The sequence below is a fragment of the Tupaia chinensis genome, unplaced genomic scaffold, assembly GCF_000334495.1.
Source record: "Tupaia chinensis unplaced genomic scaffold, TupChi_1.0 Scaffold000661_1, whole genome shotgun sequence".
Lineage (NCBI taxonomy): Eukaryota > Metazoa > Chordata > Mammalia > Scandentia > Tupaiidae > Tupaia > Tupaia belangeri.
The window spans coordinates 168,244-183,172 of record NW_006160183.1 but is presented as its reverse complement, the minus strand read 5'-3'; the positions used below and the strand labels follow the sequence as shown (position 1 = coordinate 183,172).

At 40.4% G+C, this 14,929-nt stretch overlaps 1 protein-coding gene and 2 pseudogenes across 1 annotated transcript in view; 2 read left to right on the top strand and 1 right to left on the bottom strand.

Annotated features, from left to right (window-relative positions):
* Positions 1-14,929, bottom strand: part of STPG4 (sperm-tail PG-rich repeat containing 4) — a 40,454-nt gene that overhangs the window by 24,640 nt on the left and 885 nt on the right. The window contains exons 2-3 of the mRNA XM_006159878.3: positions 11,832-11,891; positions 8,726-8,983 (exon numbers count right to left, since the gene is read on the bottom strand). Coding sequence (XP_006159940.2) covers positions 8,726-8,983; positions 11,832-11,891 — 318 coding nt within the window. The remainder of the gene's footprint in view (positions 1-8,725; positions 8,984-11,831; positions 11,892-14,929) is intronic.
* Positions 2,842-3,422, top strand: LOC102494302 (GTP-binding protein SAR1b pseudogene; annotated as a pseudogene).
* Positions 12,557-13,678, top strand: LOC102479375 (G2/mitotic-specific cyclin-B1-like; annotated as a pseudogene).

Genomic DNA, 14,929 nt, shown 5'->3' with positions numbered 1-14,929 from the left:
GATACCAATAATAGATAAATGCATGTCACAAATTCACTTTGCTATCTGTCATACATAGTTCTTTATTTTATGACCAAGTGACATTACATAATTTCTCTACTTTAACATTGGAAAAGGTACATGTTCAAGGATGGCACTTAATGCAGCCAACATAGATAGAGAACTTGGGACTATCTGATTATCACACACATAGCATTCAAGTGCATAATATTAAAAAACTGAACATATATTCACTCTTGATGGCAAATTTTGTAGACAATATGGCTGAGATACTACATAGGTAAATGCGCCCAACCAATCATATTTTAAATGTACTTGATTCAACAAATCTATTTGACCATTTCATGGACCTGCTAACTTTACAGTACAAGGTAAAGCAGGGTTAGTAGTGGGGCATATAGTGGTAAGACTGTTGTGGTCCCTGACCAACAGGAGCAAGAGGCAAGACCAGAAACAATGCCAAGATTTATATAACCAACTAATCATGGAAAAACCCTTAGACAGTAATAGTCTGGAAAGTAATAATGTTACCCATACTATCTGTATCTGTCTTATTATACTTGGCATTGTCCATCCTTTGCCTTTCAACATAACTGGGACAGGCCTGACTTTTTTCCCATAGTTTTGTGTTAGTCAGCTATCTATGTAAGAGATTGTCTCTCTGTTTATTTTACATTCACTGTAAACTATCTGGGTGGTTACAATGTTCTTGAATTAATGAATTATATGTGTGTATGGACACACATACACACACACGTATATATACATTCTTTTCCTAGCACTATGACATGGCCAACACAAGCACAGAGGATGACACTCTCTCTAGTCAAATTGTATATATATATATATAGAGAGAGAGAGACAGACAGAGAGACAGAGAGAGACAGAGAGACAGAGAGACAGGCAGAGAGAGAGGTCCTGACTGCTTTCCCTTTTATAACCAGCTCTTGTGAAAACTAACCCCTTAAAATCCACTAGGTCTCAAGAGACATCATTCATCTATTCATGAGACTATTATCTCCATGATGCAATCACCATGAATCAATCACTGCCCACTAAGCTTTACCCTGGGACACTATTAAGGAATTAACTTTTCCCTTAATACCTTTATAAAACAGTCAACACAACCAAATTCAACATAAGAATTTCTGGGGGACATATTCAAACCATAGCAGGCTCAGAGAATCCAGATTATGTGCCCATAAAAATGTACAATTCAGGAGCTACCAAAACTCCCCTTTTTGACAGCCACTTCCCCAACCAGGAATGGCATAACCATCTGGATTTCCACTGCTGTGAGAAGATATCAATTGCCAAAGGAGGTGACATCTCTGTGTATGAAAGGAATATGCAGCTTGAACATCACATTGTGTGTGTGTGTGTGTGTGTGTGTGTGTACGCACTCAAAATCCCAAAAGGAGAATTGATATATATGTGTGTGTGTGTGTGTGTGGACACACACACACAGCAGCATGACCATGTTCTATTAGAAGGGGCATCTTGGGACCAGCAGTTAGCATAATGGCTAGGTTGCTAAACTCCCATGTAGTCGACTGCAGTTCAAGTCCTGGATCCGGTGGCTTAAACTCACATCGGGCACGTGTGTGTGCATGCCCAAGATCCCAAGAAGAGAATGGAGGAGAAGGGATTGTGGCGTGGCCATCCCCCTGGGGGGCGATTTCTCACTTTCTGTCTCTCTGTCTTTCTCTGTCTCTCTGGTGAGCACATGCACACTGTAGCAAAAACCTCTCCAAAAAAAAAAAAAGAAGTGGTTTCTTTCTCTCTCTCTCTCTCTCTCTCTCTGGCAAGTGCACATATCCTTTCACCAAAAATAAATAAATAAGTCTGTGTTAATTTAGAATATTGCTAGGTTGTGAAAATGCCCTCCAAATATTTGTACCAATGTGTACTCATATAAAAAATGGATGAGAATATTTGTATCCCCTTTACCAGTACTAAGTATCAACACACCTAAACTGATAATCATGGTAAAAACTGCCTTATTACTATCTTTCATAATTATAAGTTGAAGCCAAATGTTATTTTATGTTTTTAGTAACTAATATATCTCTCTTCGAATTGCTAGTTCATGTTTTTTGCTCATTTTAAAACCAGAATGTCTATTTTATTTTTAAAAAGAATTATTTCATTTTTTATTGAACTTTATTTATTTATTTATTTATTTTAATTTGACCAGAGAGGGACATAGAGAGAGAGAGAAAGGGAAAGTGAGAAAGCAAGCCACCAGGCCAGGACTCAAACCACAGTCAGCCATAGGGAAGTCCAGAGCTTCTAACCATCATAACACCTGCCAGCCTCCAGAATATCTATTTTAATTGGATGGTAGGAGAGCATGACTCATTTTCACCTTGTGATGTAAGTGTTGAAACTACTCAGCTATGCTAGTCAGCATTTTCTAGAGATTTTCTCACATCTTCACAGTGGTGCACTCTACCTTCTTTGGATTGACTGACCCTATTCACTGGTTACAGAGTGGGGCATTTTTTTCCTGTCTGTTTATTATAAGGAGATTCTGGAACCATGTTCAAACTAGCAGTGACATAATGACTTTAGGTCATTCTGAAGTTCTCCTACCTTGTTGATTTCAAGTTTAAACTTCTCCATTTAAGTCACTGATCCATGTTCCTAGTTGAAAATGTGAATGGTGTATTTAAAATGGACTTAGACTGTGCAAGATGGAGTTGCAAAATAGCAAAACCTTTCTCCAGAACATTTGAGCAATGTGTCTCAAAGACACCCCTTCCTCAGATCTCAGGGTGTAGGGCCAAAACCAAGCAGGGGATTGTGTACTCTCCAGTCCCAAACCCTATAGATTTGGATATGTCCTTCATATTTGATTGGATTTACAGTGGTTTCAGCAGTGTACTACAGGCTTAGAAAACTGGTACATTGGTATTTCTTGGGTTGGATAATGTGGGAAAACCAACATTGCTACACATGCTAAAAGATGACATGCTTGGACAGCATGTCACAACACTGCATCCCACATCAGAAGAACTGACCATTGCTGACATGACTTTTACAACTTTTGATCTGTGTAGACATGTTCAAGCTTGCAGACTATGGAAAAACTACCTTCCAGCTACTAACGGCATTGTATTTTTGGTGGATTATGCAGACCCTGAAAAGCTGTTAGAATCAAAAGAACTTGATTCACTAATGACAGATGAGACAATTGCTAATATGCCTATACAGATTCTTGGGAATAAGATCGACAGACCTGAAACCATCAGTGAAGAGTGGTTACAAGAGATGTTTGGCTTATATGGTCAAACAACAGCAAAGGGCAGTGTATCTCTGAAGGAACTGAATGCCTGACCTTTGGAAGTTTTCATGTGCAGTGTGCTCAAAAGACAGGTTATGGAGAAGTCTTCCGCTGGATGGCATAGTACATTGATTAACACCAACCCATATCAGAGATTTGATCACTCAATGTGTGTAACTTGAATTCAATAGACTTTTGTTGGTTATGAAACAGATTTTTAAAAAATTATTAATATTATACCAACCAAATTTGAGTGAGAATTGAAAACTGATTAAAGTAAGTTTGAATATCACAATGTTAGCTTTCTAATTCCATAAAATAATTAGTTTTTATAGTTTATAATTTGACATTATCCCCAGCACCATTTCTAAAGGAGCAACTTTCCAGCAACGCATTTGAAGCACTTTTTAACAACATGAAACTATATATACAAACCATATTTAAAAGCTTATGATGTTAAAATTGTTATGTACTTTTTTGAACTAGTTTTATCATTTTAGAATATATGTCCACTATCTGGAGTGCGTAGCTAGTAATTAGTTTATCAATGATTGCACGATGCTTCACAGTTTTCAAAAAAAAATTTTTATGCAAATGTCATGCAATAACGCATACTCTAATGTTTGGCATCTAATACTCTAATGTTTGGGGGAGAAAAAAAAAGAAGACACCCCTTCCTCAATAATTCTACTGCATAACTAACAGTAAGGAATGGCTGAATATATTAGAACATATCGTTCATACAACAGAATACAATGTATCATTAAAAATAGTGTGTAGTAGGACCAGCAGTTAGAGTAATGGCTATGTCGCTGGACTCCCATGTAGCCAACCATGGTTTGCGTCCCGGACCCGGTGGCTTAAAACTCACGCCGGACGCATGTGTGTGCATGCCCAAGATCCCGAGAGGAGAATGGAGGAGAAGGGATTGCGGCGTGACCATCCCCCCTGGGGGGTGATTTCTCGCTTTCTGTCTCTCTGTCTTTCTCTGTCTGTCTGGCGAGCGCACACACCCTATAGCGAAAACCTCTAAAAAAGAAAGATCCCAAGAGGAGAATGGATTGCGGCGTGGCCACCCCCCCCGTGGGGAGTGATTTCTCACTTTCTGTCTCTCTGTCTCTCTCTTTCTGACGAGCGCACATGCCCTATAGCAAAAACCTTTCCCCACAAAATGAAAAAAAAGGATATGTGGTTAGATGTTGTGCATTGGGAGCCAGATCCCATACGGCTGACTGTGGCCTGAATCTTGGATCAGCGTGGGAAACATGCCAGGTCCAGGTACGGGCATGCCCCGATCCTGACAGGATGGAGAGTTGGAGGGAAAAAAATGTGGTATGACTGCCCCACGGGAGGGTGCTTTCTCTCCGTCTCATTCTCACATTGTCTTTCTGAGAGAAAGTGCATGTGCTCTCTAGCAATAATAATAAAAAATAAATAAAAATTATGTGTAGTGCATACATGATGGTGTGAAAAATATTCACAAAATATTTCTAAAAAGAAAAAGTTCTGGTTTCTGCTGATAGGTATGTTATTTGGATGATAAACCTTCCCACATCAGATACCTAGAAATGAGAGATAAAAATAATTAAACGAATGAACAAAAGAGTTTTTGAAAAGATATTAAATTGCTGACATAACAATAGAAGATTATAAGACCCTAAACCAAGAGATAGTGAGAAGCCTGTGAGGTAAATTGTACAGTTCTGCTCAGAAGATGTTTGCTGTCCAGGCTAAACTAATGTAAGAACAGAGCTGGGTTTGAGGCAACTTCAGAGTCCTAGCAGGATACAGAGGTGAAGGTCTGGGCCTATCAGTGATAGAGGAAAGGGGAGTCCAGTGAGAGCCCTACATACAGGAATTTGAGACCCTAAAAGGACACTTTTTTTTTCTTTAGAGAGATTTTTGGTATAGGGCATGTACACTCCCCAGAGAGACAGAGACAGAAAGTGAAAAATCACCCCCTAGGGGCGATGACCATGTCACAGTCCCTTCTCATCCATTCTCCACTTGGGATCTTGGGCATGCATGCACAGGCACCTGGCTTGAGTTTTAAGCTGCTGGGTCTGCAACTGGAACTGCAGTGGACTACGTGGGAGTACAGTGACATAACCATTATGCCATTTACTGGTCCCAAGATTAGACAGTTATCTTAAACTCCATACATTTTTTTAAATGTTTTTTGTTTGTTTGTTTGTTTTGTCATAGGGCAAGTACGCTCACCAGAGAGAGACAGAGACTGTGGAGGGAAAGTGAGGAATCACTCCCAAAGGGGGATGGCCACCCTGCAGTCTCCTCTCATTCTCCTCCTAGGAGTTTGGGCATGCAAATACATGCATCCAGAGTGATTTTCAAGCCACCAGGTCCAGGTCTCCAACTGTCGTCAGCCATGTGGGAATCCAGCACCTTAACCACCAAAACTCCATAATTTTAATAGATTATTCACTTGATATTCATCATTGCTGCTTTTTCTTTTATTTTTCTTTATTTTTATTTTTTAATTTGCTATAGGGAACATATACTTGCCAGAGAGAGACAACAAGAGGGAAAATGAGAAATCACTCTCCCAGAGAGATGGCCACACCACAGTTCCTTCTCTCCCATTCTCTTCTCAGGATTTTGGACATGCACGCCCACTTGCCCAGTGTGTTTTTCATGCTGCTGGACCTGGGACTCAAGCTGTGCTGTCAGCCGTCAGCCACTTAGCTGCCTTAATCACAATGCCACTGGCTGATCTCTATTGCTGCTTCTTATGTGTAAAAAACTCTTTTTTTTTTTTCTGGAGAGTCTTACTGCAATAGGGTGCGTGCACTCACCAGAAAGAAAGAGAGAAACAGAGAGACAGAACGCGAGAAATAAACCCCCAGGGAGGATGGCCACAACAACCACAAGTCCTTCTCCTCCATTCTCCTCTTAGGATCTTGGGCATGCATGCACATGTGCCCAGCGTGAGTTTAAGCCACCAGGACCAGGACTCGAACTGCAGTCGACTACAGGAGAGTTCAGCAGCATAGCCATTATGCCAACAGCTGGTCCCTTTAAGAAAGTTCCTATGGGTTGTCTGGTTGCCTAACGGTTAAATTATTGTGAGTTCTACTATTAAAACACTAAATTATGAATTTTACTAGTGAGTAAACAATGTTTTATTTGAGTATCTCTCCCTTTGTGAATATATTATCATAGAACTTTGAAAGAGAAAATTAAGAAAACACTGAATTCTTCATGTCTGGAACTTATTCTTTTCTAAGAGGTGGAAAAAAGAGGAGAAAAAAAAGAAAAAAACAGTATTTCAGAAGGTTTTATCAATCCCCATGGGTAAGCCAAATACCTTTTACTCTTTTAAAGTTTAGTTTTGCTTAATACCAACCTTCCACGGTTTTTTCCTTTCAACAGTGGACCTTTGGCTGACCCTCAGAGACCCACAAAGGCAAAAAGAGTAAATGGCAGGGAGAATAAGAGAGTGACTTTGTATCTGAGGTGGCCAGAACAATTTCATTTATAGCTTGGTTACCTGATACCAAGCTATAAAAGCTCGAGAATTATAATTTAGTGTTTGTATTCATCCATTGAAGTGAACAGGATAAGATTTACCCAGTGAACATTTATCATTCTGTTCTATTTTGAGCTATAGTTCACAAAGCAGTAGGAAGGGTCTACGTGTTGGATATGACACATGCTCATACTTGTTGCAATGTCTTACTCATTTTGGCTCACAAGCCCTGTACTTAATTCAAACTCCAATTGCAATACATTTCTTCTCAGGTTGTCACAATAATATTCTGACAAAGTTGTAAAGACTGATACTATTATTTTGAGAGAGAGATTTTGCTATAGGGCGTGTGCACTCACTGGAGAGACAGAAATCAAGAAATCACCCTCCAGGGGGGATGGCCACAGTGCAATCCCTTCTCCATTCTCCCTTAGGGACTTTCGGCACACACACATACGCACCTGCTATGTGTTTAAGGTGCCCGGTTCAGGACTCAAACTATAATCGACTTTGTGGGAGTCCAGCAAAGTAACCATTATGTCATCCAAGATTGATATTTATTAGCTTCTTGATAAGTGGGAGAGATTAATGCACAGAGAACTGAGACAAATACCCAAAGTCCTAAGTAACAAAGTCCAAATCACAGCTCTCTTCCTTCAACAGGCCAAGTTCTACAACTACCTGGACGATGCTATGCTCCTCCCTTAAAATGTCTCCTTTTTAATCCACCTACACAAATCCTGCCCCCTAACCCCAATTCAAGATGGTAAACGCACTGTAGACTGAAAGCCATAAGGGCTGAATGTGGGCTCAGCAGCCTCAGTTAAAATGCTGCTTCACCTACCTATTTATTAGCTATGTGCTTTTGAACAAGTTACTTAACTTCTATTCATCTCAGTTTTTCTGAAATATGCAATGGAGATAGCATCTGTTCTACCTAATAAGGAAAATTTAAGAAAGAAGCAACCAAGAGAATATACACAGAAAGCCATAGTAAATATTAAGAGCCACATAAAACACATGTATTTGTTAAGGTCCAGGTAAATCCTACTTAATCCAGGGAGTTTTTCAGCCTTTCAATCCAGCCTACCCGGAACTCTCCCTTGGTTCCTGCTACACTGTTTATTTCAGCTTTAGTATATTTCTAGGTCATAAACATCTTCCCTTCACAGAGCCTAGCACAGGGCGATAAAGCACAGTAATGCTCATAACATTCATATCCCGTGTTATGAATAAACTGATGGAGCCATCAAATAAACTGATGGAGCTGAGAGAGACCCTGACCCTTCTGGGACTACATGCTCATTTGTACAAGAAAAAAAATTTAAAACTTCCCTATGGCATATAGTTATATTCACACTCTAATAAGGATATTCACTGAGAAACAGGGTTTTGCCTTTTTTTAAGAATTATTTTATTTAATTTTATTTATTATTTATTCATTTGTTTATTTCAACTTGACCAGAGAGGGACAGAGAGAGAGAGGGAGAGAGAAAGTGAGAAAGCAAGTCACCAGGTCCAGGACTTGAACCACAGTCAGCCATGTGGGAATCCAGCACCTTTAACCACCATGCCACCTGCTGGCCCCCTGGGTTTCATCTTTGAAAGAAGAGGGTTTAACCACATAGACTGCTTAAAGAGACCAGGGCATGGCCAAATCGCAGGTAACATCAGAGAAATCTCCCCAGGCTGGGAGAATCCTAATAAGGGTCAAGAGGAAAAACAATGTCGCCCAAGATACTCTCCTTAGATTAAGAAAATCTCACAGGGAAAAAAGTCTTACTAGACACATTTGCAAATCAGGCAGCCCTTGTTTGATTTCTATAGGAAATAAAAATCTTGAAGGTTTTCCATCTCTCCTGGTGGAAGGAAGATACACTCTAGTATCTTAGGGCTCTTAGTAACTTTCCCATAAAACAAACCAACAAAATAGTTTGCTAGTAGCACTTTACCTCATCTTTGTAAACTAGTTTGCTGGGGCTTGGCCGAGGCTTGTCTTTGAATGAGTAAGAGGCCACTTGCTTCTTTACTAAGTCCAGGAAGTCAGGAGGCATGTATTGAGGAAGATCATTGAGGACTGGATTGTTTCTTTGCACAAGAGGTGGCTTTTTCCTTCCCTCATTTTTAAAATTGTAGGTTGCTATCACTGGATTTAATAGGGATTCCTCAATAAAAGTTTTCAAATGGTAAGTACCAGGTATAGGAGTATTCTGTGAAAAACAAGAGATCAGTTTCAAGATCCTTGAGTAACATTTTAACTTCTAAAGCACTACTCTTGGAGGCGGTCATTCCTAAGTGGCATTTCTTTTTGATTTCAGGTTTAATAAAATTCTATCAAATAATAAACACTCTTAACAGAACAAGAGAATAATGATTATTTCCTTTCTGAAACAGCTGCTGAAAATAGCAAAGGGCTTATAGTTGAACTTTAACTTTCTAAAAGTAACTTCAGGAATATACTTAAACTTGTGATTCAACTTGGATTATAAATTTCAGGCCTCTAGTGAGACCACTCAAGGACAGTTCTTGACTACATAAAGGTATCTTATTCCTGCTAGTAGATACTATGATTCTTTCTAGCCCCCAAATAGAAAGATAAAGGATAATAGAATGAGACTAAGGATGGACTGGCAGAGCATATGCTCTACTGAGTCCAGTAAGAGGCTTGGTATTTTCAAATCCCAACCACAGTGTGGCTGAATGGCCAGACCTGAAGCTTTACTCACTGCTATTTTTATGGTCATCTTTGCATTAAGCACCCAGATCAGTAGTGCCATTAAAATTAGTTAAATTCCAGGAAGACTTTGGCTCACAGAGCCCCTCTATTATTGAAGAGTGTTGATAGAAAACAGGTTTGCAATACATCTTAAAAGAGGGATCTTGGGGGAACCAGCAGTTAGCGTAATGGCTATGTCGCTGGGCTCCCACGTAGTCGACCGTGGTTCACGTCCCGAACCCCGTGGCTTAAAACTCACGCCAGGCGTGTGTGCGTGCATGCCCAAGATCCCGAGAGGAGAATGGAGGAGAAGGGATTGCGGGGTGACCATCCCTTCTGGGGGGTGATTTCTCGCTTTCTGTCTCTATGTCTCTCTCTGTCTGTCAGGCGAGCGCACGCGCCCTATAGCAAAAAACTCTCAAAAAACCCAAAAAAACAAAAAAAACAAACAAAAAAAGAGGGATCTTGGGCCATCAGGTAGTGTGGTGGTTAAGGTGCTGGACACTCCCACATGGCCGACCACAGTTCAAGTCTTGGACCTGGTGGCCTGCTTTCTCACTTTCCTTCTCTCTGTGTGTCTATCTTTCTCTAGTCAAATTAAAATGCATGAATGAGGGACCAGCAGTTAGCATAATGGCTATGTCCCTGGACTTTCATATAGTCAACCGTAGTTCGAGTCCCAGAGCCAGTGACTTAAAAATCAAGCTGGGCGCGTGTGCGAGCGTGCCCAAAATCCAGAGAGGAGAATGGAGGAGAAGGGATTGTGGTGTGGCCACCCCCCTGGGTGGTGATTTCTCACTTTCTGTCTCTCTGGCGAGCGCACGCGCCCTATGGCAAAAACTTCTCCAAAAAAAAAAAAATACATGAATGAATAAATAAAATGAAATAAATCATTCTTTTTTTTAAAAAATGGGGGGGATTGGGAGGCTGGCAGTTGGTGTGGTGGTTAAAGACACTGGACTCCCACATGGCTGACCGAGGTTCAAATCCTGGACCTGGTGACTTGCTTTCTCACTTTCCCTCTCTCTCTGTTTCTCTCTGATCAACACTAGAAAGTAATAATATTAAATAAAGTTAATTTTTATAAAAGGGCGGTGGGATCTTCTGGTCATTTTTCTTTCCTAAATTACCATCTTTTTTTTAGATTTACTATAAGGTGTATGCGCTTGCGTGCATACACATGTGTGCAAGCGAGAGAGAGAAAGTGAGAAAGTACCTCCCATGCAACAATCCCTTTTCCTCTGTTCTCTTCACACAATTTTGGGCAAACACACACATGTGTGCCCAGCCTGTTTTCCAAGCCACTGGGTCTGGGACTCAGACTGTGCAGTCAGTCATGTAGGATCCAGCTTCTTTAACTACCATGCCACTGGCTGGACCACCATCTTACTTTATATACTGCCTGTGTTAACAAATGTTAACATAAAAATGATAAAATGAAATGAAAACACCTTTCCAAGATGTATGCTTTTTTCTTTCTCTTGCAGTCTAAGATCATAAGATCACGGAGTAACCTAGACACTCTGTAAAGCACCTGGGTTCCCAGAGTTGTTTTCTTTTCTTTTCTTTTCTTTTTTTTTTTTTTGAAGAGGTTTTTGCTATAGGGTGCATGCGCTCGCCTGACAGACAGAGAGAGACATAGAGACAGAAAGCGAGAAATCACCCCCCAGGGGGGATGGCCACGCCGCAATCCCTTCTCCTCCATTCTCCTCTCGGGATCTTGGGGACGCATGCACACGCGCCCAGCATGTGTTTTAAGCCACCGGGTCCAGGACGCGAACCGCAGTCGACTACGTGGGAGTCCAGTGACATAGCGATTACACTAACTGCTGGTCCCAAGTTGTTTTATTTTCTCAAGCTTTAATGACACTCAAAATTTAAAGTTAATTTTTCATTCATATGTTGATACTACAATTTTAAGTATGAAATGAAGCCCATGTAGATCTAAACCAGTTTTCCTTTTTTTTTATATAGGTTTTTGCCATAGGGCTCATGTGCTCGCCAGAAAAAGAGACAGAGACAGTGAGAGGAAAAGTGAGAAATCACCCCCCACTCCAGGGTGGATGGCCACAATCCCTTCTTTTCCATTCTCCTCCTAGGATCTTGGGCACGCATGCACATATGCCTGGCGCACACATGCACATATGCTTGGTGTGAATTTCAAGCCACTGGGTTCGGGACTTGAACTGCAGTTGGCCATGTGGGAGTCCAGTGACATAACCACTATGCCATCTACTGGCACCTTAACCAGATTTCTATACTGTTACTGATAAAACAGGTAAGACTCATTAAAATATTAATGAAGAAATAATCTAGACAGAAAAGACAGAAAATATACATACTGTTAATGCTATTCTCCACCATCCTTCTCTCTCAAAAGATGAAGTTTTCCGGGATGGTTTCTATTAACAAACACCAGACATGCTTATTCATTGGGGAAATGAAACTTTCAAATTAAATATAATATATAAAGCATTTACTTGGAGGAATTAATAAACATTCATTAAAATAAAAGTTGCATAATGATAAATTTTGTCTGTATTTCCCTAAATTGTTATTATCTTAAGTTATTTTAAATATCTAAATTCTTGTTGACAAAAATCAGAGTAATAAACATCCCCATCTCACAAAGATATATATGTAAGGATATAAGGTGTGACACAATTTGGAGCATTTAAGAGTTGGGCTTGGGGCCAGGAGGTACTGTGGTGGTTAAGGTGCTGGATGTCCACATGGCCAACAGTGGATGAAGTCCCAGATCTGGTGGCTTGCTTTCTTACTTTCCCCTTCTCTTTCTCTCTCTGTCTGTTTGGTCCAATTAAAAAATAAGTAGTCGACCGCAGTTCGAGTCCTGGACCCGGTGGCTTAAAACTCATGCCGGGCACATGTGCATGTGTGCCCAAGATCCCGAGAGGAGAATGGAGGAGAAGGGATTGCGGCGTGGCCATCCCCCCAGGGGATGATTTCTCGCTTTCTCTCTCTGTCTCTGTCTGTCTGGTGAGCGCACATGCCCTATAGCAAAAACCTCTCAAAAAAAAAAAAATAAAAAATAAACACACAAACAAACAAACTTCCAAAACCCCTGAAAAAGGTGCCTGAGCGTGAGCCTGTGCCTGCTCCTGAGCCAGAGCCAGGGCCAGAGCCAGAGCTACAGCTAGAACCTGAGCTTGTTAAAGGAAATTCTTCACCTGAGCCTATTTTGGTTGATACTTCTTCAAGCCCAATGGAAACATCTGGATGTGCTACTGCAGAAGAATATCTGTGTCAGGCTTTCTCTGATGTAATTCTTGAAGTGAATGATGGGACGCAGAAGATGGGAGCTGATCCAAACCTTTGCAATGAATATGTAAAAGAAATCTATGCTTATTTGAGACAGCTCGAGGAAGAGCAAGCAGTCAGACCAAAATACCTCTTGGGTCGGAAATAACTGGAAACATGAGAGCAATCCTAATTGACTGGCTAGTACAGGTTCAAATGAAATTCAGGTTGTTGCAGGAGACCATGTACATGACTGTTTCTATTATTGATCAATTCATACAGAATACTTGTGTGCCCAAGATGCTGCAGCTGGTTGGTGTCACTGCCATGTTTATTGCAAGCTAATACGAGGAGATGTACCTCCCAGAAATTGATGACTTTGCTTTTGTGACTAACAATACACTAAGCATCAAAGCAGACAAGTGGAAATGAAGATTCTAAGAGCTTTGAACTTTGGTCTGGGTCGTCCTCTACCCCTGCACTTTCTTTGGCGAGCATCTAAAGTTGGAGAGGTCGATGTTGAACAACATACTCTGGCCAAGTACCTGATGGAATTAACTATGTTCAGCTATGATATGGTGCACTTTCCTCCTTCTCAAATTGCAGCAGGAGCTTTTTGCTTTGCCCTGAAAATTCCTGATAATGGTGAATGGACACCAACTCTCCAGCATTACCTGTCTTATACTGAAGAATCACTTCTTCCTGTTATGCAGCACCTAGCTAAGAATATAGTCATGGTGAATCGCGGGCTTACGAAGCACATGACCATGAAGAATAAGTATGCCACATCTAAGCATGCTAAGATCAGCACTCTAGCACAGATGAATTCTGCACTGGTTCAAGATTTAGCCAAGGCTGTGGAAAGGTGTAACTTGTAAACTTGAATCAGAGTATTATACCTGCAAATAGAATTGGCACCATGTGCCATCTGTACATATTACATTACATTTACTTTTAATAAAGTTTGTGCCCTTTTATTTTTTGCAGCTTAACTCATTCAAATGTGGTTACTTCCTACTTCAGGGTAACCTAAAAAAGATTGTCTTTAAAAATCCTAAAGGGAATATTTGAAAAACTGCTTTCACTTTATCTGAGGATCCAGCTAAGTTATATAATTGTTACCTTTATGTTTATATACGTGGCTCTTACTTTATGTACCTGGTGAGTGTATTCAAAACCTTTACCTCTGGAGGGCATACTGCCTGTAAGCCAAGCATCGTAGAGAAGCTGCTAACTAGTTCTGTCTCAAAGTAAAAGTCTACCACCTCATTCCTAATCACCCTGTTTTTGGTTTCTTGTGGTGGCCTGCCATGACTACAAGTAATTTATTTTTGTCACTGTTTCTTCAGTTACTAATTTTAGCTAGTATCTTTTCAAACTTTTCACTTTGAAAAATAACTTTTTGTATTTTAAACCGTGTTTTTTTGTTTATTAAGAAAACAGGATGCTCAAACCAAATACAAAAGTATCTTTTAGAAAATGGTTTAATTTGGGGGCCGACAGGTGGCGTAGTAGTTAAGGGTGCTGGACTCCCACATGACCGACCGCAGTTTGAGTCCAGGACCTGGCACCTTGCTTTCTCACTTTCTCTCACACAAGCCTGTTCTCTCGCTCGCTCTCTCACTCACTCTGTCCCTCTCTGGTCAAACTAAAATAAACAAAGTTAAATAAAATAATTCTTTAAAATAAGAAAAGGTTAATTTAGTCCTGCCTTAATCTCATCCACCTAAAAAATAGCCACTGTTTGAGATGTAGCCTTCCATGCCTTATATAAGCATAAACATGCACATAAATTATTAGGGGGATTTCTAAATATTGGTTCATTCTGTATACATAGCAATTCCCTTCAACATATACAGAACTAACGGTGTTCATGTATCACATTACAGAGTATGGGTATCCTGTAATGTGTTCATCCATTCCCCTAGTAACATTTACTTTTTCTTTTTCCCCATACAATGTTATTGTGTTTTTCAATGCTACCATGTTTTTCTTTGTGTATGCTCAGTTTCCCAAAGAATGTGTGAATTTCAAGTTCTGACAGGTAGAGCCAGGTGACTTTCTGAATGTCATCAGCAATGTTCAAAAGTGCCAGTCTTCTGTCCTTGTTAGAACTGACTCAGTCTTGGGAACCAGCAGTTAGCGTAATGGCTATGTCGCTGGACTCCCACGTAGTCGACCG